Source organism: Capronia coronata (assembly GCF_000585585.1).
Source record: "Capronia coronata CBS 617.96 chromosome Unknown acBCG-supercont1.6, whole genome shotgun sequence".
Lineage (NCBI taxonomy): Eukaryota > Fungi > Ascomycota > Eurotiomycetes > Chaetothyriales > Herpotrichiellaceae > Capronia > Capronia coronata.
In genome coordinates, this window is record NW_006912898.1 from 2,341,877 (window position 1) to 2,364,430 (window position 22,554).

The 22,554-nt window shown below is 53.8% G+C and overlaps 7 protein-coding genes across 7 annotated transcripts; 5 read left to right on the forward strand and 2 right to left on the reverse strand.

Moving 5' to 3' along the window:
- Window positions 1-28: 28 nt before the first annotated feature.
- Window positions 29-3,727, forward strand: A1O1_07501 (uncharacterized protein; the record flags this gene model as incomplete). The annotated part of the gene is made up of 3 exons (XM_007728369.1): window positions 29-43; window positions 102-222; window positions 270-3,727. 3 exons carry the CDS (start codon window positions 29-31, stop codon window positions 3,725-3,727), a joined length of 3,594 nt encoding a protein of 1,197 aa, XP_007726559.1.
- A 1,518-nt stretch (window positions 3,728-5,245) lies between these two features.
- On the forward strand, window positions 5,246-6,730 carry A1O1_07502 (uncharacterized protein; the record flags this gene model as incomplete). The annotated part of the gene is made up of 1 exon (XM_007728370.1): window positions 5,246-6,730. One exon carries the CDS (start codon window positions 5,246-5,248, stop codon window positions 6,728-6,730), a length of 1,485 nt encoding a protein of 494 aa, XP_007726560.1.
- A 1,094-nt stretch (window positions 6,731-7,824) lies between these two features.
- Window positions 7,825-10,216, reverse strand: A1O1_07503 (lysosomal acid lipase/cholesteryl ester hydrolase; the record flags this gene model as incomplete). Its single annotated transcript, XM_007728371.1, has 3 exons — window positions 7,825-9,992; window positions 10,042-10,121; window positions 10,182-10,216. The coding sequence occupies 3 exons, from the start codon at window positions 10,214-10,216 to the stop codon at window positions 7,825-7,827; spliced, it is 2,283 nt and encodes a 760-aa protein (XP_007726561.1).
- A 787-nt stretch (window positions 10,217-11,003) lies between these two features.
- On the reverse strand, window positions 11,004-13,103 carry A1O1_07504 (ATP-dependent DNA helicase 2 subunit 1; the record flags this gene model as incomplete). The annotated part of the gene is made up of 2 exons (XM_007728372.1): window positions 11,004-11,491; window positions 11,549-13,103. 2 exons carry the CDS (start codon window positions 13,101-13,103, stop codon window positions 11,004-11,006), a joined length of 2,043 nt encoding a protein of 680 aa, XP_007726562.1.
- A 472-nt stretch (window positions 13,104-13,575) lies between these two features.
- On the forward strand, window positions 13,576-14,865 carry A1O1_07505 (ferrochelatase; the record flags this gene model as incomplete). Its single annotated transcript, XM_007728373.1, has 1 exon — window positions 13,576-14,865. One exon carries the CDS (start codon window positions 13,576-13,578, stop codon window positions 14,863-14,865), a length of 1,290 nt encoding a protein of 429 aa, XP_007726563.1.
- Window positions 14,866-15,766: 901 nt separating this feature from the next.
- On the forward strand, window positions 15,767-17,644 carry A1O1_07506 (uncharacterized protein; the record flags this gene model as incomplete). Its single annotated transcript, XM_007728374.1, has 3 exons — window positions 15,767-16,039; window positions 16,094-17,513; window positions 17,565-17,644. 3 exons carry the CDS (start codon window positions 15,767-15,769, stop codon window positions 17,642-17,644), a joined length of 1,773 nt encoding a protein of 590 aa, XP_007726564.1.
- Window positions 17,645-18,492: 848 nt separating this feature from the next.
- On the forward strand, window positions 18,493-21,888 carry A1O1_07507 (uncharacterized protein; the record flags this gene model as incomplete). Its single annotated transcript, XM_007728375.1, has 1 exon — window positions 18,493-21,888. One exon carries the CDS (start codon window positions 18,493-18,495, stop codon window positions 21,886-21,888), a length of 3,396 nt encoding a protein of 1,131 aa, XP_007726565.1.
- Between the last annotated feature and the right edge of the window lie 666 nt (window positions 21,889-22,554).

Below are 22,554 nucleotides of genomic sequence, written 5' to 3' on the forward strand. Positions count from 1 at the left end.
AGGACGGCTCCCAGACGCGACGGTCACCATGACTGTGATCCATGTACTTCAATGCCCGCATTTCGTCGCTCAAGATGTACTGTTTTGCTGATTGAAGATAGGCACATCCTGAAAAGGCCCAGCGGTACATTGGCCTTCTAGAGGCGGCGCGCGTCGCTGGGAACTGGCAAGAACTTCCCGAACTCATAAGAAAGGTCAGGAAGCACGCTCCCGACCGCAAATGTATGGCCCCCAATCCGAATTGTGTTCGACGCTCACTCTGGCTACAGGCTTGACCGAGGTTGCCAGCTTCGAACTCGAAATCGCAAATCGTGCGACCACAGCGAGTCGAAGACCAGGCACTGCAACTACCAATTCGGCCCTGCCAGACTCCCAAGTCGCCGCCCTCGAAGCACAATTGCGCGCGAGTGGACAGCCATTTGAAGAGGTGGTTCAAGGACATACAGCCCTGCTATGGGCTCGTTGGCTCGGTTTCCTACCGAGGGACAAGTCGCCCTCTCCGCTCAGCTTCGAACCCTCTCGCACCGCTGCCGATGCCACTTCTGTCTGGACGAAGATCTGCGTGGTGAAGAGTGTTTACATTACAGGGATGCTGCTGGAGCAGGCCGGTGGGGAAGCAAATGCAAGACAATTGCACCGCACGATTCTGCCGTGGCTCGACTCTAACCGCAGCCTTGTGGTCTCAACGAAGCAACTCCTGTATTGGGCGCAGCAGCTTCTTGCTCGCATAGCACTGGGCCGGGACCCAGTCCTCCAACGCGGTGCTGCAACTGCCAGCTCCGACGAGTCTTTACCAATCAGGCTCCAGGCATACCGTCATTGGGCAGTGTTGGCGGTCAAGAACAATGACATTTCGCCTGCAACATACGGCAACGGGCCGGGCCATCTCTCCAAACTCGCGGTGTGGCGATCTTACTATCGGTTTCTGTCAATTATCCTGCAACAGGGCGCAATGGGACTCCAGGCTGTCTCAATGGCCCGTCCTGATCTGGCAGTTGAACTGCGTCGTGTGGAAACCTCATGCGAGAATGAACTGCTGCGACATACACAGTTCCCGAAAGCAAACGAGACCAACGCCGCCGTTGAAGAATGGGTGGAAGATTTGATCCGCAATTGGCAGGCCCTCTGTGGCCCCGACTGGTCGGATACGGACCTAGGAGAGGGCGGCCGTAACTCGGTGGGCAGAAATGTGCTTGACATGCTGTATCGGGCAGCGACAAAGACCTTCCACTCTACACTCATCCTAAGACGGTTATTCCAGGTGCATAGAGCTCTGACGGACTTTGACCTTGCTTACAAGGCTTTGGACACATACATTGAGCTGATGGATAGGGCGCGTGCACGAGAAGCCAAATCCAATGATCCTATCGGGGCCAGAGACAGCAACGAGATTTTCCTGACGACCATTGCAGAGGGCATCGAGGGTCTCTGTGCATTCGGGCGGCGGTCCGAGGCTGAGAAGGCATACAATTTGTGTTCGAAACTCGAGGATCTCATGGCAGACCTTCAATCTCCATCGGCAACCCCAACAGCAAATGAATCGGAGGCGCCAAATGGAGCGTTGCAAACCAACGGCTCTGGGCCACTCTCTCTTTCCGCCGACGTAGTGGACATAGCTTACCGAGCCATCGGCATCGCAAAGTCCCAATGGGCTCGTTGGACGCCAGTCAGCGAACAAAGGTCCGAACTGCAGTCGGACGCCATTCAATCTTTCCACCGGGCTGTTTCACAGATGCTGCCTCGGGAACAGCAACTGAAGTCTCTCTATGCGCTCAGTCGGTTGCTCGCAGAGACGCGTGACATCGACGGAGCCATCGCGGTCGTGAAGACGGTATTGACGTCTGATCTGACCAGAGACACAGCAGCCCATTCCTTCCGGATGCCTAGGCAGTTACTACCTTTTTGGCACCTGTTGGCTCTTCTGCTCACGTCAAGGCAGGACTTTGAAACTGCGAGCCAGAGCTGTGTTGCGGCGTTGGCTCAATTCCCACCACCTGACGTGATGTTCGGCCCTTTCGTTGGAGAAGGGGAGAAACAGGCGACTGCAGCGCAGAAGTCAGGGCTGGTAGACGATATGGAATGCGAGGAACTGCAGAAGATCATTGAAATTCGGATCACGGAACTTGCACTGATGGAGCTGATGGAAGGGCCGGGAAATGCGGTCAACCGGAGCAATGAGCTACTGGCATTGTATTCTCGGCTCTTTGGACGTTTTGGGGGTGTTGTTGGGACAGAGGAAAAGTCCAGGGCGAGGACAGTGGAACGCCCCAAAAGCTCTGCTGGTACGGTTAAGAGCGTTCGAGGCAGTGTCTTCTCGCGACGAAAGGCAGGGCGTGATACTGAGCGAGCGCCGAGAGCGAATGACGCCCCTTCATCAACGAACGAGAAGCCACGACCAAATACCCAACCGTCGGACGCCCCGGCAATACAAATCACGAATGAGGACGAGAAGCCCTCGCCGCACAAACATAAGATTTTTCGTCTATCTCTTGACCATGCCACAAAGGAGAAACCTAGGCGTCGGGTTTCTCTCTCGCAGAGTCGAGGGAGGAAAGATGGCAGCGATACGAACGGCACGAGAAAATCAGTCGAGGCCAGCCACGAGACGACAGACATGGCGCGCTCGGAAGAGAAGCCCATCGACTCGCAGAAGGTGCCGGCTGTGCCAGTGTCTGCGAATCATGACAATATTCAAGAAGCCAAGCAGCCGTTGAAAGAGATTGCCCATAACCTTGGAGCACACGATGAGCTACCACGACCTGCGCGCCATGAAAGTCAGCCGCCGGAGCAAGACGTGCGATTGCCCCTTGCAGGATCACGGACAACTCGGACGGATCTCACGTGTCGATTCCCAACCTCGGCATCGCAGAGATACGCGCTTACAATGTTGGTCAAGATCTGGCTGGTCATTGCCACCCTGTACCGACGGGCCAGCATTTTTGACGACTCTCGAGAAGCTTGCGACGAGGCCGCCAAGGTGGCAGTGAAGATAGAGGGCATGATTGCCAGCGTGGAGAGTTCGGCGCGAGCATTCAGTGATGCTGGATGGGGAGGATGCGGCAAGAGTTCGGACGAAATTTGGGCGGACGTCTACTATGAACGAGCCGAGCTCTCGATGGCCATTGCACGAGCTCGAGAAGAGAAAGAAGGCCAAGGGTACAGCGAGGGCGTGCGCGAGGCGGTCGATCAGTACGAACAATGTCTGATGTACGTTGCCAACCACGCCGGGGGAATCGTTGGGCTGAGTAACGTGCTCCTGGACTACTACGAGCGCAAAGTGGAATTGGCACAACGGGTGGATGGTGGGCAAGGGCAGGCGGACGAAGCCCCGGAGGAGAGATCGCGACGACACAGACGGGAGTTGAGTCGGAACTCGGAAGGGGGATTGGTGGACGGCCCGCCTGGCCCGGGCAGCAGCACGGCCAAGGAGGCGGCGTCGACGACAGCGAATGCTGCCAGCGGGGCCAAAGACGACGAACTGAAGAAGACGCCGGACAACCTCAACCGTCTGGCAGCTCGAGATCGCGCATATGGATTGCTGTCGACGCTCACGAAGCTGGGGTCAGGCTGGGACAATCCAGAGGCCTGGTTCGCATTGGCGCGGGCTCATGAACTGGGAGGGGAAATAGACCGGGCGAAAGAGATCCTGTGGTGGTGTGTCGAACTGGAGGACACGCGACCGATTCGACATTGGTCAAATGTGGGATGTGGCGGGTATGTGTTGTAGACTGGAAGCATGGACGGGGGAGACAACGGATGTGCTTGTAGAGGATCCAGTATTACTTACCTACCTATCAGTGTCTAATGAAGCATTGGACGGGGTTGAATGAAACAGAACGGCGGCCGAAGTGTTTCATCTCTTTGTTGTTAATGGGAGACCTGGGTCTTGAATGGTTGGGGTCTGGACAGATGAGGCTGAGACGGGGCTTAAAAGGCTGATATGCTCAGGGGCTCTGCTTAGGTAATGCCATACCACAGCCCTGGGGCCAGAGGCAGAAGGAGGCTGAGTGCTCTGCAGTGGTAGGGCGCCAGGACCGGTACTCGGCCTCCTAAGTCTCTCCAAGTTTAGATCTGAGGCCGCCTGGCCAAGGATCGATCCTACGAGCACTCAGACTGACTCCCAGATGGCAGACAAGATGTTACGAAACTCCTGGCGCCACACCGCGAGGCCACCACACGCTGCGCTGCACACATAAGCAGGCTGAAACACAGATCGATGGAATGGTGAGCAATCCATAGAGAAACGCGTCGCCACCTTGTCGCCTCATGACCTTTCGCCACGTCAGCGTGTAACGAATCGATCAAGCATGCCGCGCAGTTTCGAGTGCCCGGAACTGTACTACGCGTTGGGGGTCCTTTGGAGCTATAGGCACCTGGATGAGGCACCTAGGGCACCCGTCCGCGCCCCCGGGCATACGTCTCGGTAATGCCTCGCCTAGAATCATGGCCGACAAGGTGGCATTTTAGGTGCCGCCACCAGTAACTTGGCACCGAACTGGTACTGGTCTTTTACCTAACCTGTCCGCGTCATCGTCCATATTCGAAGTGGTTAGAGGCTTGGGTGCGAACCTAGTCCAAGCTCTAAGCCTGCCAGATCCGAGAGTTAAGATCTTGGAACTGGCACCATCTTCCGACCTCGCCGATGCACCAATCCAATGCGCCCACACACCGGGGGAAGCGTTGGCGCCCAGGCTCCTTAGGCCCCTAAAGCATTTAATAAGGCACCTATTGCTGCGCCATGGCGCCTAGATCTCCACCACTGCAGTGGCACTGGGCCCTGCCTGACTCGACTTCCATCATCAGCATCATCATCGCCATCACCGAAAAAGCCCGAAGCCAGCCAGATGACGCCGACCTGCTTTGCTTTGCTTTGCCTCAGTAAGTAGTACGTACCACAGCTTGCAATCCTCTGGACACACCGGCATGGAGTAATATCAACGATTTGTTCGTCTTGCTCTCTCTTTGCCTCTTCTTCCTTCCCCGTTTCTGTCCCGTCTCATCCACTATCCATTTCTTTACGTGGGTCTATTTCTTTGCTTCGATCGCTCGTAAAGCTATTGTCACACCTCACTTTCATTTCCGGTGCTTGTTCCATAGGTACTGCACCACCAGTGATACTAGTATCTTTTCAATACTGTCTAGGCATCGAATCCACGGTCACGGTCCCTTCATTGCGACTAGGAGGGCATCGACGAAAGAGGAAGACGAAGGACAGGGAGATTTCCACCGTCGTTGAAGCTTCAAGATGAGATCCTCTACCGCTGCGGTAGTGGCATTCGCCGCGTCCACCATCCCTCTCATATCCGCCATTCATCTGGCTCCTCGCTCCGAAACCCCCAGAGTCCTCAGCCTGCCCATCGAAAGAAGAGCGCCCAAAGACATCCTCGCCCACGACCGAGCACGGTTAAGCAAAAGAGCAGGGACAGTCGAGCAGACGTTGGACAACCAGGAGAGTCTGTACTTTGCGAACATTTCCCTGGGCACGCCGGAGCAAGCCATTCGATTACACATTGACACGGGCAGTTCGGATCTGTGGGTGAACACGGCCAACTCTTCGCTGTGTACATCCCGCGGCGATCCATGCGACGGCGGCACCTACGATCCCACCTCCTCCTCCACCTACAAGCTCGTCAACAATGCCTTCAACATCTCCTACGTCGACGGCTCAGGCGCTTCCGGCGACTACGTGTCCGACACCCTCCACTTCGGCGGTGAGACCTTGACCGACTTCCAATTCGGCATTGGCGAATTCTCCACGTCCGATGAGGGCGTCCTGGGAATCGGCTATGCCTCCAACGAAGTCCAAGTCAACCGCGCAGGTCTTGATCCCTATCCCAACCTACCTGTTGCCCTGGTCGATGCGGGCAAGATCGCCTCCAATGCCTACAGTCTGTGGCTGAACGACCTGGACGCCTCGACCGGTCAGATCCTCTTCGGCGGTGTCAACACGGCCAAATACGAAGGGGATCTAGCCACGGTGCCAGTCATCCAGAGCTATGGCGGCTATTACGAACTTCTTGTCGCCTTGACCGGTGTCACCCTGGCCGGAACAGATCTGTCAACATCCAGCTCTCTGCCCGCGGCCGTGCTTCTCGACTCGGGCGCCACCCTCACCTACCTCCCGAACGACATCACGCAACAAATCTACGACCAAGTCCAAGCCGTCTATTCTTCTAGCGTCGGCGCCGCCTACGCAAACTGCTCCTTGGCATCGTCGGATGCCACTCTCGACTTGACATTCTCCGGGCAGACCATCAAGGTCCCTTACAACGAGCTGCTTCTCGATGCCGGAACCAACCAGTACGGTCAGCCTTTGACTTTCGAGAACGGCGCACAAGCCTGCCTGTTCGGTGTAGCGCCCGCTTCCGGATCCACGCCCGTTTTGGGAGACACGTTCCTCCGCTCCGCATATGTCGTCTACGACCTGGCCAACAATGAGATCTCTCTCGCCCAAACCGTCTTCAACTCGACTACAGATGACATCCGGGAAATTACAAAGGGCGCGAATGGTGTCCCCAACGCCACCCCCGTCGCAAACCCCGTCACAGACATCGCAGCCGGCACGGGCGGCGCAAGGCTCGGCGGTGCCACAGCGACCGTCACCGGCTTTTCCAGTGCCACCACTACCGCCGGTACAGACAACGCAGCACCGCCGAGCAAGGGTGCATCACGAGGCGCGATGATCGGTGCTGTCCTGGCTGCGGTGGCTGGAGCAGCCGCCGCGTTATGATCAAGCCGTGAGCCATCACAGCCAACAAACACTACGTCCGGCGTATCGTCATTCTTGCAGCGCCCGCTTGTTGAACCGATCGCACCTATTCCGCAAGGTATCGTCGATACGTGATGCGGTGCCGTTTCGTCTCGACTTGTACATGAACAGTCGACAAAGGCATACCAGTGACGGTCTATCAGAACATATGGGTGGCGCAGAAGGGCACGATGGGACGAGGCATAGAAGGAAGGGGGAAAAAAGAACGAGTCATGAAAGCATGGAACTAGGCAAGCATTGGATCGGCGTTCCCGTTTCTTCTGGCCGGGTCTCGAGCGGTTTGCTTGGACTTGAACTTGGAATTGTGTCCGATTACATTCATTCATCTGCGTTTGCATGGCGTGGATTCATTTGCATGGTGCAGGAGTTACTGCATAATCTGATCTTCGTTTTTGTCGTTGATCATCTGGGATCGAAGTCGGATTCCATTCCCAGACTCTAGCGGCGAGGGTTGAACTAAGATATCTTTCCCAACTTGAACAGCCTAGATACCTTCGTAAAATCCCTCCATCGGGTGCGGGCCTGGGTTGTTGATGGGCATTTGAATGGTATCAGTGAAGTCAATGGTCCACCAGCGTCGGCATCACTCTTTTTTTGTTCTCTCGACTTGACTAGAGGACGACCGCTGTGGGTTCTGTAAATGCCATTAATAATGAACATATATCAAGCTTGCTTGCTGTTCGGGGGAAAAAGGAATTGTAAAAGGAGGAGATGTGTTTTTCTCCCGTTATAGGCCGTAATCGCTACACCACCCCTTTTTTATGTATCCTCCGTCCGGTAAGTAAGTAGCTTTGAAGCAAGACATTATTTTATTGTCCTTCGGCCATCCATCAGAATCCTCTAATCGTTTGTTTGTGGGCATTCCGAAAGTCTAGACGTATCATTCCCCATTCTCGACCGTCTGTAGACACACCCATCTGCCACCCCCCGCCCTCCATGAACGGACAGACTGACCATCTATTTGTGAAAGCTCGTCCGTCGAGAGGTCCTCATCGACCAAATCCAAATTCAGCTGACTGAGACCACTCTGACTCTGTCGAGGTGCTCAGCCCTTCTCAACTCATGGCCGTCCCAACACTGGGCTTCGAACTCCCAATACGGATACCCTTGGACGTGAACGCGTGCTGGCGGATCGGGTTGGGACTGGACCGGCCCGACCCCGATCCCGATATGAAGGAGCCTGGAGCGCGCCGGCCGTCGCTGGATTCGTCGTCCGAGTTGTTGGTGGTTTCACGCGACCGTGATCGTCGACGAGGTTTGTTTCCTTCTGTGGTTCGCGCCCTGTCTCTCTGATGGTCACGGTGATGTAATTGTAGAGGGGACTGGAGATTCGGTGCACGGCCATTTGCTGCTGTTGCTGCTGTTGGTGTTGCGTCTGCTCCGACTGCGACCGCGACCGCGTCAGAGGACTTATGTTTGTTATTCGGTGTCGAGGAAGGTGGTGGAGTTGCGGGGCGATGAGCGGATGGTGAGGACGAGGGTGACGGTGACGGCGATGCCGGGGAACCCAGTCCCGGCGGTTTGTTCTTGGATGAGATCCCATGAGAGCGTGCATTTTTATCTATACGACTTTGTTCTTGCTCTTCCTCTCCCCCTTTTTTGGACCCAGCAGGATCCACGGCCGGCCCCGGTGCTTGAGCTCCTTGAGAAGGTCGGGATTGTTTCTTGTAGTATTGCTCGACCCAGGTCATGAAACTCGATGTTGTCGGAGACGACGCCGATCTCCGTCGGCTTGCTTGTTGAGGGTGGTGTTGGTTTTGATACTGTCTCTCGCGCAGTTGCTGGGCGAACGACTTGGACCTGGGCGTCTTGGGCGTGTCGTTTGCGCCGTCATAATCGGAATAGCTGGTCTCTTCCTCTTCAGACCAGGTCGAGGGCGAGGTCGAGGTCGAGGTGCTCAGGCTTTTGTTCTGCCGTTTGTACAGATGGGCGGTGTCGGCTATGGAGAGAGCGAGACTCTTCGGGATGCCGTTCGATGTCCGGCCCAGTGCATAGTATCGCAACGCGTCAAGCACGTGGGGAAAGACATGAGTATGGACATCCTTGGCCCACAAGAAATCCAGGTGCTCATATTGCGGGATCTCTGTGGCGATGGTGTGGCGGGGAAGTTCCTTCAACATGACCCGGATGTCGACCAACGAATCACTCCCCCCATACACCAAAACGATTGGCGTTCTGATGTTGCGCGTCGGGAACTTGGCCACTTTGTAGTACCGGCGACGGGCTCCGACACTGAACTTGCTTGCCGAATCGTCGTCGTACATCTGGAACGACCGATTGCGAATGATCTGGAACCAGTGCACCACCGACTTGGTACTGGTGAAACTGTACAAGTGAGGATAGGCGGCGAGCTTCTGCTGGACCGAGATATTGCGCCCATACCATGCGAAGAGAAAGGCCAGGGACATGTCGATCAATCGAACGAAAATGGGCGGGTACAGTATCGATTGCCACATGGTCGCTGAAGATAAGATGGATTTCCGACCAAATGCCAGGAATAGGACATCGGGACTCGTCTTGATCAAAGAATCCACAATGCCGTTGCTCAGGCCGGCGGGCGACATCGCGGGAGCCAAGGCCACAAAGAGGTTTACTTTGTCATTGAGGCCAGGATGTATCGAGAGCGCTGCGAAGGCTTGCGCAGTGCCCTGGCTGAACCCGATATAAGATAGCGAGGTCTGCGAGGTCGCGTTAAGGATATAATCGATGGTGTTAGGGACATCGTGGAAAGCGAATTCGTCAATGGAGAAATTCCAGAACTCCGAAGAGGTCGGGGAGGCTCTGGTGGATTTCTTGCTGTATTTGTTGCCTCGATTGTTGCCCAGCCATACATCATATCCTTGGCTGACCAACGTGAATGGAAGACATCGTTCTTCTTCTGTCAGACACACCCAGACCTCGCTGTTCATGAGGAGGCCATGATGCAGGTATACCACGGGTTTCTTTATCGAGTCCGGCCCAGCATTGACCCGGGTCCCAGTCTCTTCCTCTCCTTTGCGAAACGGCAACCGATGCACACCCAGCAGATATCCATCTCCGGTCTGTACAATGTGTTCCTCGGCATAGTATCCGAACAGGGCGCACAGTTCGGTGAAATCGGAACAGGTCGCTATGGTGCTGTAGGTGAACTTCTGCTCCGACCTGGCTTGTTTCGATTTCGCAGAAGACAAGCTATTGAAGAGGTTCTTGGAGGTCTTATAGCAAAAGCGGATGATGGGTTGTGCTACGACTCTTGTCAGCCAGAGGAAAGGCCTGAGCCAGAACATACTCACGAAGTCCGAGGGTGATGCATCGCACCAAGACTTCCAGGGCGACGAGGATGAGAGATCCAAGCAGAGCTAGATACTCTTGCCTATAATGTCGTGAGTCAGCACGAGGGCATTCAGCCGTAAGGGAGCTTGAGAGTTCACACCAAAAGAGCCTGCCGATCAAGGGGACCCTGGCCATCTTGATACAAGGAGGTCGAACCGATCAGGGAACGAGCAATGTTGGCGACAGATAGGTGAGGTCAGGCCAGTTGAACGTCGAAAGCCATTGTCAAAAAGAACTACATATGGAAGTCCCATGCAAGCTGGGGTGGGAAGGGTTACAGCCTGGTGCGAGAGCGGCAAAACAGCACATGCCTGGAATCGAGCGATGATGAACAGACTTGCCAGTGTTTAGCGACGAGGACGAATTGAATGATTGAATTCCTCTGTAAACGGATGCAATGCGTCGCATTCGGTGTTGCAACTGCCCGCCGTAACGTCATTATCTGATAACGCTGCTAATGTGTATTAGCGGTGTGAGTGAGGCAACTATCCCGATAATCTCCACGTGACGCCGGTTTTCCATCCACCGCGTCAATATTTTCTTTCTCCTCGTTTTTCCTTTCCTCTTCCTCTCTTCTTCTTCATGAACAACGCAAAAAACCAACGTTCCTGCAAAAAGCGTTCCTACGAGGTAGCCTTTACAGTGCCCATGAAGTATGGAAATCGTCTAATGGAATGGAGATCAACCACGATGGCCGATCTTGGGTGCAGTGCCAGTCACATCCTTTGGATATGACTGGGACTGCAATGATTGACCACACATGCTCACCCTTCGAACGAAATGTCACTTTTTGTTCATCTTGTCGATGATCCTATTCAACACACATGCCGGTGTGCGATGGTGGTACAGTCCTGGTAGGGATCGGGGTATCTTGATATTGTCTGGTTGTCCATGTAACCAGCCATGGCAGCTCTCAAATTCATCATTTGCTTTCAAGCCATCCTTCAATCCTCTCAACAAGGTCTGCCTTCTTGCCCATTACTGGCAACTTCTTTGACGCGCAGAAATCCTTCAACTGGGCCACGGTCAAGTGCCCGATCTGACCCTTCTGCCATAGCTCTCTGACCTTTTCCTCGCTAACTGAATCGTGCGTCTCTGACTTGACTCTTTTGGTGCTGGCACTCGACGTAACCGAGGGGGTAGTTGTAGGGCGTTTGAAGCCCGTAGGAACCGCATCAGGATTGTCGGCTTGATATTCCTTGACCACTTTGTCCAATGTTCTTCCCCACTCTATGGTCTCGTTTGCCACTCTTTTGTCAATCTGTTTGTATTTCGGGATTGTTTTGTCCTCGGGCTTCTCTGGAATGTCTTCGTCCAAAGCCAAGGCCTGGAGAATGCGATAGTGCCATTGCAGGCTGGGATTGGGATACTTTGACGGATCATACATGCCCTTTGGCAGATTCAGCTGCTCTACACCCTCTTCATCAGATACCGCTAAATCTTGCAGGCCTAGGTTACAATACTTACGGACGATGGGTCTCATAGCCGCAATAAGTTCCTTCGGGGCGCCCAGGGGCTTCTCGTGTGTCGTTGGGGGGTTCTGTCTGACATCGTCCGCGAATGGCAGTGGTATTAGATGTAATCCTTGAGGAGCCCCGGTGGCAGACATGCCGGCCACACTCGTCATACCATCGATATCTTCGGCAGGAAGAGTGGGGATCATGGCAGCCATGACGGGAGTCGCGTTTCGCCTTGGGACGAACCATGTGAGAGCGAACAGCTCATCGTCGAAGAGTTTCTGGTGCAAGGCGCTATAGACGCGTGTGCTACCAACATAATCCTCTTCAGATGGGTAGATGAACGTCGAGTTCTTGATGTTCGCCCATAATGGTAATCTTGACATTGGCTTAAACCCGATGATTCTGATGACTGGATCCCCGAAATTGCGCAGTTGCTTGACCTCTTCGTCGGAAAAGGTGATCTTCTGTCCTCCAAATGTGTAGGCCTTCCGAATCTCGGTCTTTTGAATGGGCTTCGAATTCTCGAAGGCGACTTGCTCCGTGTAGCCAGTGACGATTTGCGGGCGCTCACCACCCAGGTAGATGTAACAGCTGCGGGAGGGTTTTTGGTGTTTGTACAGCAGATAGCCCTTGACAGAAATGCGGAAGTTCGGGGCCAGCTCCAGGGGAACCGAAGAGAACAGCGCGCGTTTGGGCGTGACTTTGGATGCTATGTTGGACAGCAAAGATTGCAGCAAAGAAATCCCGTCGTTGGAGCCAGCCACCAATTTGGAACCGTCACCGCCTACCATGGAGGCCGGATTGTACGCGATGGCTTCTGGATCGGAAGGTGATGATTTGTAGATTATGTCGTTGTAGAAAAGGGACGTGTCAAAAGAGTGTTCTGGTGTCGATATGGGGAATAGTTCAATGGTCACACCCAGGTCGTACAGATCCTTCGCTCGCACAGTTGCTTGAGAACGAGACCCTTTGTTGGAGGAGGCAGGATCATCGTTATCGGTGACGATGAAGAGCCGCCGCGATGTAAAGTTGGCGGCTTTCTGTTGGAAAACCTGGTTTGCGCAGAACAGGACATTGTGCATCAGCACCGGTTCTTTCGACGGCTTGAAGATTTCGGCAGACTCTGGAGACTCAGCCTCTGTCAATTCCTTCAGTGCCTTAACGTCATCAGCCTCTGGAACATCCAAGTCGGTGAGCAAGTAGCAATGCGGAAAGGACCAGCCACCCCGGGAGTTCTCATCCTCATCATAAAACTTGGAAGCCTCTGTGCCATACAACAAGATACCCATTTTATCACGGGGCGTCGAGATGATGCGCTGCTGCATCAAATGATATGCACATTTGAGAGCTACCAGAAGGGGAGAGCTCCTGTCGCCCTTCTTGGAGGAAGATGCTGGTGGCACTCTCAGCATAGACTCGCTGACTTCGATGGCAAAGAGGACGGCATCTTTGACGGTCTTGTAGCCCGTCTCATCGATCTCATCGTCGTCGTCGTCATTCTCATCATCTCGTGCACCTCCGTCCGCGCCGCCTTTTGATCTGTATGGCAATTCATCAGCCATTTTGCGTACGCTGCAGTGGGGGATGGGCTGGCTGTCGGTTTAATTTGCCATTTGACGTTGGAGCGCGGTCAAATCGAGTGGCTCGCGCGGTGACGCGAAAGGCAGCGAAGGCGCGTCAAGATGCAGCGCAGGACACGGAGTCACGTGTCAGTACAAAGTGCGGAATAGGTGAAACATGAGTGGCTGCAGCGACCACTGCTGCAGCAGCACTGGCAGTGCAGCGCAAATACTCGATGGCCACTCACTTCCTGTATCGTCATCATTTTGCTGTTCTGACTGCGTACAGACTGACCTCAGCTCTCCGTACAATGTCCCCAGCGGCAAAAAGTCAACCCAGCGTAATATAATACAACCTGTTCACCACCACCTCTCGTTCGTCCTTTTGCGACAGGATCCCTCCAGAAACCGCACCACTTTTGAACGTACGTCAATGGCTCGGTAGTAGCAACTGACTCGCATTTCACCTCCCACGATGTCGATACGTACTTCGGCAGCCCACCTCTCTCGTCAGATACAGCCTCGCCCTGCTCTCCGATTAGCCCCTAGGTTAATCAGTCCTTATGGCGTCCAGAAGTCTCCCATGGCCACTGTGGCTCCCCCAGTGACGCAAGATTCCACTAGCAAGAAAGGACCGACTGCGATGGTGTTCTTGAACATGGGCGGTCCATCCTCAACCGATGAAGTGGGAGACTTCCTCAGCAGATTATTTGCCGACGCTGACTTGATACCACTTGGACGACTACAATCATATCTCGGCCCTTTGATCTCGCGCAGAAGGACGCCAAAAATACAACAACAGTACGCAGCCATAGGCGGTGGTTCTCCAATTCGGAAATGGTCAGAATATCAATGCACCGAGATGTGCAAGATACTAGACAAGATATCACCCGAGACCGCACCCCATCGTCCCTATGTCGCATTCCGCTACGCCGATCCCTTGACCGAGCATATGTATGAACAGCTTCTGAAGGATGGCTTTGGTGGTGGTAATGGCGGCCGGGCGGTGGCATTCACACAATACCCGCAATACAGTTGTTCTACAACAGGAAGCTCGCTGAATGAATTGTGGAAGTGGCGGAACAGGCTCGAGAGCAAAAAATCCACTGGGGAAACACACCCGTCAGGTGCCATTACCTGGAGTGTCATTGACCGATGGCCCACGCATCCCGGATTGATCGAAGCCTTTGCAAGAAACATTGAAGCCAAGCTTGCGGAATATCCCGAAGAGCGGAGGAAAGACGTCGTTCTTTTGTTCTCGGCACACAGCCTTCCAATGAGTGTGGTCAATCGGGGCGACCCATATCCCGCCGAGGTCGCTGCCACGGTGTATGCGGTGATGCAGCGGCTCAAGTTCTCTAATCCATACCGACTCTGTTGGCAGTCCCAGGTCGGGCCTTCTGCATGGCTCGGTGCTCAAACGAGTGACACGGTCAGGTCTTATGTTGAACGAGGCCAGACTGATCTGGTTCTGGTACCGATTGCCTTCACCAGCGATCACATCGAAACCCTCTACGAAATAGACAAGGAGGTGATGCATGAGGATGCAAAAGGCCATCCAGGCGTCAAGCGAGCGGAAAGCCTCAATGGGAACCCGGTCTTCATCCAGGCATTGGCAGATATCGCCCATGCCCATCTTCAAAGTGGTGACAGCTGTTCCCGACAGATGGGGTTGCGATGCCAGGGCTGCAAGAGCGAGAGATGTTTGGAGCAGAAGAAGTTCTTTGCCGGGGAACAAGCCAAAATTCTTCCAACTGTACGATAAGAGGATCAGGGAGGCAGGCATGTGCCATACAGCGGTAATCAAAAGCATGAGGACTCCTCTCTCATCACTGGGCATTCCATGCATAACCTGCTTTTCCTGGACGCTACAAGGTAGATCTCAGCTATACTATGAAGATCTTTCCACCATTGGCACTGATAAAGAGGTGATGATACTGGTTATCAATTTCCTACTACGTAGTACTGTGTCAGGTAGGGAGAGGCATATCACGGTTAACAATCACGGACCGTACCACGTCTGGCCACTCGTATTACTAGTATGCCACTGGAGCAACCGCTTGTCTGTACACCCATGGGGCCTGGGGTGCCCAAGGAGCCCCCTTACTGGCATCCTGGCCCCTCCCCTTACAATCTCCGGCTGTCACCAAATGCACTACGCAGGTCCGCGCTTTTCCTGCCCCCAATCAATAGCTTGTCTGTAGCTTGTCTGGCGATAGGATGCAATGCAATGCCAGACTCGCCAAACAACAACTAGTACGTGGCCCCATTCCTCGTGTATGCCGTCGAGCCCGTCTCGCCGTGTATATCGCTGTCTTCGTTTATCATTCGGCTTGGACAGTCTCCGATCGCGGTTCAAGTCAATACCAGAATAGGCATCATCTCCACCCTCCATCTCGAAGATTACGTCAAGACAGGCCATCTTATCTACTACTATGATACAGGACAGCCTGCATTCTTTGGTCCTCGGTCGAGTTGATGGCTGCCTTGAGACTTGATTGAAAGTCGATCTCCATGTATTAATAATATTGTTGCAGTCAGAAGCCCATACGCGATTGTGCAGATGCGATAGCACGACCCCTTGATAACCTCGCAGTCGGTTCCGATCACCTGCCTCTCAGGCCATTCTATCCTTCCAACCCCGAGTCCCCTGTGCGAACGACCATATGGATCCTGAAGAGGCCTTTGCAGAGGAAGCTCAAGAGGAGGCACTCCTGGCAGAGACGATACCTCCCACTCCTGGGATCGAGGCACAGGTCGACCTGAGAGGAGAGGATGAAGATTCCGAGGATGAAAACAGTCCATTGATATCACCGCGCCGTCGACGGCCACACAAAACACCATACTCGAGGGCAAGGTCGAGTTATGAGAGGGCCATTAACGAGCCCTGGCACGGTGCTCAGGGATCAACAGGCCAACCGTGGTACAAGAAGCCATCTGTATGCTCCTGACTGCCCGTCTCCCATACTGGACGATCTTGCTCATGCTCCTAGATCTTTTGGCTGCTTCCTGCTTTCTTCCCATTCTGCATCGCTTTCGGAGGCATCATCGTTCCGAAAACATACCTGATCCTCAACCTGATCTGTGATGGATATCTATCGGATCGTGCTGCAAAGGATCCCACCTTCAAGTTCCTGCCCGTGCTCATGGGCTCGGAGAATCCGCAGTGCAGAGATCCTCATGTTCAGTCACTCGTGGCCAGATTCAACTTGTATTCCAACCTCCTGTCCGGAGTGTTTTCCGCCCTCATCGCTCCTTACCTCGGCTCCCTCTCTGACCTCCACGGACGGAAGAAGGTCATTGTCTGCGCGTCCTTGGGCGCATTGGCCTCTGAAGTCATCACCATCATCGTCGGGACAAATCCCGGCAAGGTCTCCGTGTATTGGATACTGCTTGGGGCTCTCTTTGATGGCCTTTGCGGGTCTTTTACAACAGCCATGGCGTTGGCCTTTGCCTACGCCTCCGACTGCTCGACTCCGGAGCGAAGGAATGTCGCTTTTGGCTATTTCCACGGCACTCTATTCACCGGCATCGCACTAGGTCCAATCCTGGCAGGATGGCTCATCAAACTCACGGACGCTGTCATTGTGGTTTTCTATTTCGCTCTTGCATGCCACGCCTTCTTCATCCTTTTCGTCACGTTTGTTGTACCAGAGTCCCTATCCAAGGAACGACAGCTCCTGGCGCAGGAGAAGCGACATCTCGCAAATCTTCAATCACCGCATAAAGATTGGATCGCCAGGCTCAAGAACTACAATATCTTCGAGCCACTCTGGGTGCTACGACCTACGGGAGAAGGCTCTAGCCCGAAGCTGCGCAGGAATCTGTTCGTTCTCGCTGCCATTGACACCATGATGTTTGGTGTGGCTATGGGAACCATGCAGATCATCATCATCTATGCCGAGTATCGTTTCGGCTGGACAGCGGTGGATTCAAGCATCTTCCTATCGGCGGTCAACATCTGTCGGGTTTTAGGTCTGATTGGCATCCTGCCTCTGCTCACACGGATATTTCGTGGACCTGCGCAGGCACACTCGGCCGGACACAAGGGCTCGGACATGCTGGACATCAATATCATCCGAGGCACCATCCTGTTCGACCTTATTGGCTATGTTGGATACGCCTTTACTCCGTCCGGTGCGATCATGGTCATCTCCGGGATGGTGGCTTCTCTCGGTGGAATGGGTTCGCCAACGCTACAGTCATCTCTTACCAAACACATCCCTGCAGATCGCACCGGGCAGATTCTCGGTGCATCCGGTCTTCTACATGCCCTAGCACGTGTGGTGGCTCCAACAATCTTCAACCTGATCTACAGCCAGACCGTGGGGATCTATGCGGGCATCGTCTTCGTTTGTTTGGCCTCGATCTTTGTCATTGTCTTCATGTTCAGCTGGTTTCTGAAGCCCAATGGTATGTCCAACCTGCCACACTCCGTCCGCGCACTGGCTAACTTCTCCTCAGTGTATTTGAAGGAGAGTTCTAGCCTTGATCTCGGAGAAGAAGAAGAAGAGTCAGAGGTGGATGTTCCTGCGCCTCCTTGAACTTGAGATTTTGTGTCAGGTCTTGTCTATATATGGCGGCGTTGTCGGATCTTTTGGAGATGTATTTGTCCCTGCACACCTAAGTCATAGCACCGACTAGCGAGCGTACCGCAGTACAGGCGGGCGCAAATCTACAGCATTATACCCACACGAGCAAGAAACACTAGTATGTCAGCGGGAATCTTCACCGGGTCATCAGAGTAACTCTCAGTCGCAGCGTGTTTGATGCCTCAGTCAGTGCACTTCAATCCTGGTCGAATTTCGTGGCGTTCACCACGCTCCAACTCCCGTCAACGAGTACATTCCTTCTTTGTGGGTGCTCGCTTCGAAGATCACGAATCACGACCTCCATTCGGCTGGGTTGACGCTCGATATTGGTTCAAGGTATAGGGCTTTTCCGATAGACTGCCCCCATGGTGACCCAGCCGCTTATAGAATTTCGTTTCGTTATTATCATTCTACCATCAGTCTCATTCACTTATTCCTCATCATCCAAGGTAGGAGTAGGGGTTCCGACAAGGTAATCCAGCGAGAGTCAGGGGTAATCGTAAAGCGGCATCACTTTCTTGCCTAAACAGGAATGCAGCTCCTCTCGGCAGAAGATTGAGTGTCACGTGTGGAGAACGTTCAATCTACGTACAATTCGAGGTTGCGTGACAGCCCTCTTTAATTGAGTCGAGTTCTACCATAGAAGGCTTCGAAGACACAACAGCAGAACTCCCCACCGGCAGACTCTGACTAGGTCAGCCTCAAGCTGTTCGGTTTCTGAGCCCGACCGCTCAATCAGGAACCAACCCTTGATGGCTTCGCAGAAAGGGTCCGAGTCTTGCGCATGAACGGTCTCCCTCATGCCGCCTCCCACCACCCTCGTACCCTCCAAGAATGCGTTGCGAGCTCTTCGCCATCTAGCTCTGTCTACCCCTTCCGTCCTTGTCGGCACCGTAGGAAGCATATGCGGCGTGGCCGCCCTGAGTTACGAAACATGCCGTCGAGTTCGCGTGGCCGAAAAAATCGTCGAAACGAAGCGGATTCTAAGATCGGTGTCGAGTGGCAGAGGTCCAGCGCAACTTGACGCTCTTTTTGAAGCTGCGGAGCGAGGGGAAGACTTCACTCTACAATCAAGAAGCACAAGGAAAAAGAGGCGGAAACCGGGAGTCAGATCTCTTTCAACCGCTGCTGCGCCTCACCACTCGGACGACAACTACAAGTCACGGCCCCATGACATTGTCACGGAGCCTGACAATCAATCTGTACATTATCCCCGACATCAGTCTGCATTAGGAGGACATGTCAGCTCCGATCAAGCCTACAAGGCGGCGACTATAACGACTCGGCGGGTGCCGGGCCCAACCTTTAGAAAGGTTGCCATTGCCAGTAAAGAAGAGCATGGCCGTCCCCATCAGCGAGTTTACAACCACCCCACATCGCCCGACCAAGCGAAGGCGAAGAATTTTCCAGGTTGTGTGGAGAGATGGTTGACTCAAGGCACAGCAGAGAGCAAGGGAGACAAGGTGGTTCCGGGAGTGTCTGCTGCGTCGAACCAAGTATCGACGTCTGTGGCAGTCGAGCCTGATGATGGGTACAATGCGACGGAGAACTGTCAGGATACTGTGTCTATCAACAACTTGGTATCTAAGGCTCAAAACGCCGCACAATCCTACAACACACGATCGCCGAAAGTTTCTACAGACGATACTCTTGAAGCAAGCCGTGGTGTCTCGAGGCGGTCGACTGCGTCTCTACCAGGCCATCCTGCCTCAGATGTACCCCTTTCAAGAATTTCAGGAAACCTCCAGCCTCCTCCGAACGAGTTCCGGGTATCAGTCGAGAAGCTGCGGTCTCAAGATTCTCATTCTTCGCAGCGAAACGCCTCTGCATCATCTCCGGCAGGTGTTTCCCTGCACACACCCCCTTCGGCGCATCGCCGGCCAAATCGTCCAAAGGTTGTTGCTAGTAAGTCAGCAGATCAGTCGCGGGTACATAAGCATGGTTTGAGTTGGACTCCTTTGCTTTATCCCTTCGGAGCTGCAGTCGACGAATCACCAAACGGCTCTCACCACCAAGCAGGACCGAGTGATCTAGATCTCAAACGTTACCTCTCTGAAACCAAAAACAAAAGGTCCGAAGACCAAGTCTCGGGATTCTCGATACCGCATCATCTGGTAATGAGTGATGCAGATGAACCAATGGAACAAGCGCTACGTGACTACCTCGGTGCAATAAAGGGAGCTCCACGGCCCAGCAGCTTGCCACCTGCATCTTCGGCTGCGAATGACGCCACACAAACGGTGGATCAGGAAACATTGTCACGGTTGATGAACTTCATACACCCATCAACTCGCCGGCTGAGCAAGCTCGCTCAATTTCGCAGATGGACTGCTGTACTGAGACATGAAATCCAGAAAGACGGTTCACCAGACTGGCTTATGGCAGAAGCCGTGTTCCATGCAGCTCGAGGTCTTTTCAGTCCTGGCGATGCACTAAGCCGACCTGTTTTCGATCTTCTCAGACACCTACTCTCCACCGAGGCAAGCTATGAGCGGGCTCGCGCAATTCTCTTCCCTACCGATAGACTCGCATGGGACAACGGTGTGGCTGGGCGACATGCGAAGGACCATGCCACTGACTTGCCCACCAAGTATCTCACATTATTCTGTGAGCAGGTCCAGGACTATTCTGTCTGTATCGAAGAAATGGCGAAAGTCATCAAGATTGCACAGCGCAGTGGGCAGGAGCCAAGCGAACAGTTTGCCATGCCTGTTCTACGAGCAATAGTCCGCGCAGGGGACATCGAGGCGGCACGTTCGCTTCTGGACGAGCTTGACTCGATTTATGAACTGCGCAACACCCAGCGTCTATGGGGTGAATATGCCGTCTGGAATGCAGGGGCCGGAAATTGGGAAGAGGCGCAATGGATCCTGGACCGCATGCAGGAGACGGGCTATTCCAGACATCAACCGGAGCAGTACGCTTCCATCTTCCACCGGATGTTATTGCACTATCTATCCAAAAATACTGCCCATCGAACCTTTGGCTTTGCCATAAACGCTATCAAGTACACAGGCTTGATCCCGACGGGGCGGACATCAAGGACAATCATATGTGCATGCATTCGGGAACATCGGTACGATTTGGTCTATGAATGGTCGCGTCTCGTCAGCGAAGCTTTCCCAAGATTGACCTCGGGGTTCATGACTGCCAATGGCGCCTGGCAGCTTGCGCATGCCTTACAGAAGGCCGGTGCCAGCTGTAGGGACATTGCAGATACATGCCGGGCAATCGCGCATGGATGTTACGACGACCCATTTCCTCACTACCTCAGACCGCTGCTGGTGGACTTGGTGAAGCTGGACTTGAGCCGCCGTCTGGAGGCCTCTTCAGCCCTATCATCAGAAGTTCTGTTCTCTCGTGACGGTACTCCTCTGATGACCATGGACCAGCTTCTCCAAGAAGCTCGGCGCTTCTGCACCTCGCCCACACCGGACGATATCAAAGCGACCACAATCGAAAACGTGAAGCGCGACCTTGCCGTGCAGCTCGACGCAGTTGAAGAACTGACCAGGGTTTTCCGTGGCGACGTTTTCATGCCTGACCTTCCCGACGTCGCAGACAATGAAGAATCTCAGCGTGTCCCGACTCGACGCAGCCAGATCTCCGAGACGAGGCCACCAGCCTTCGATTCGACCTTTCCCGATGTCCTCAAGCAAGACAAATTACCCGGATACAAGGAGTTATCAGCGGCGGTCATGAACTTCTACGCAGCTCGCACCAAGCACGGATTGCCACTTGACCATGCAGTGCTCAAATACCTCATTGACAAAGTGGTTCTGGAGAATCCAGCGGACGCGCTGACTCTCATCGAGCAGATCTACGAGAGCGAGTATGTCCAAGGCATGCAGGGTGTTCCGTTCGACAACGACATCTTCGTCAAATGGCTCCAAGTGGTGACCACGCTCGGGTCCGTCAAGGCCGCCTCGACGGTCTTGTGGGCCGTGGTGGACTCGTCCCGGCATATCAAGTGGACGCTGGATTTCTCCTTCTGTCTCAACATCGTCACCTATATTTGCATCGGGTCGGCCAAGGGCAAGCAGAAGGCCCTGCTGACACCTGAAATGTTCTACCTGGGAAGAAGATTGTGGTGGACTCGACTGAGAAGTCCCGGTCACGTCGATGATGATTTCGAGTTTCCGAAATGGAGGCCTTGGGAGTTGGCTCTGAGAGATGCGGTGTCACGGCCGTCGTAGACTACCTTGCATGTCGACTACCTTGCATGTTTGAATGGTATATAATAACAAGGTACGGATGGGATGGGATGGGACGGCATTTAGATATCCTTGTACCAATGTGAATCTGGAAATTGTGGTCTTGTCTTGTCTTGTCTGTTCTATCATTTATCAGCTACACCATGTGTCTCATTTCCCGCATCTGCATGTCCGGTCCGCCAGTCCCGTTCAGCTTCATTTCTGATCTGTGAAAGAGTCGAGCGTGCTGTGGTATCTTTTCGGACCATATCGAACGTTTGAAGCGTCCTTCAGCCTCGTCTTGGTGTTGTCCGTTGTCCTGTCTTCTTGTGTTTGTCATAACTCATGGAAAGGCGACTGCGAAACTGAATGTATATGATATCCCCCGCGTTCCAATCTCTATCTTGAAGTCAGACGGGCCATCAATACTGTAATGCCGAAAAGCAGGTCTCTTGACTCGTAGAATCACCACCCTTCTGGGTCTCGTTGAGTTGAGACGAGTGATAGAGCAGCGAGCTGGTTCATGCATGCATGCATGCATGCATGCGTTTCGTTTCGTGTCGTGTTGTATGGTTTTGGTCTCATCTCATTCCATATCGTCGCGACACGGTCTGTTCCTGGCAACACCAACCCTTTCGTGCCGATGTACGTAGTCACACCTCGTAGACC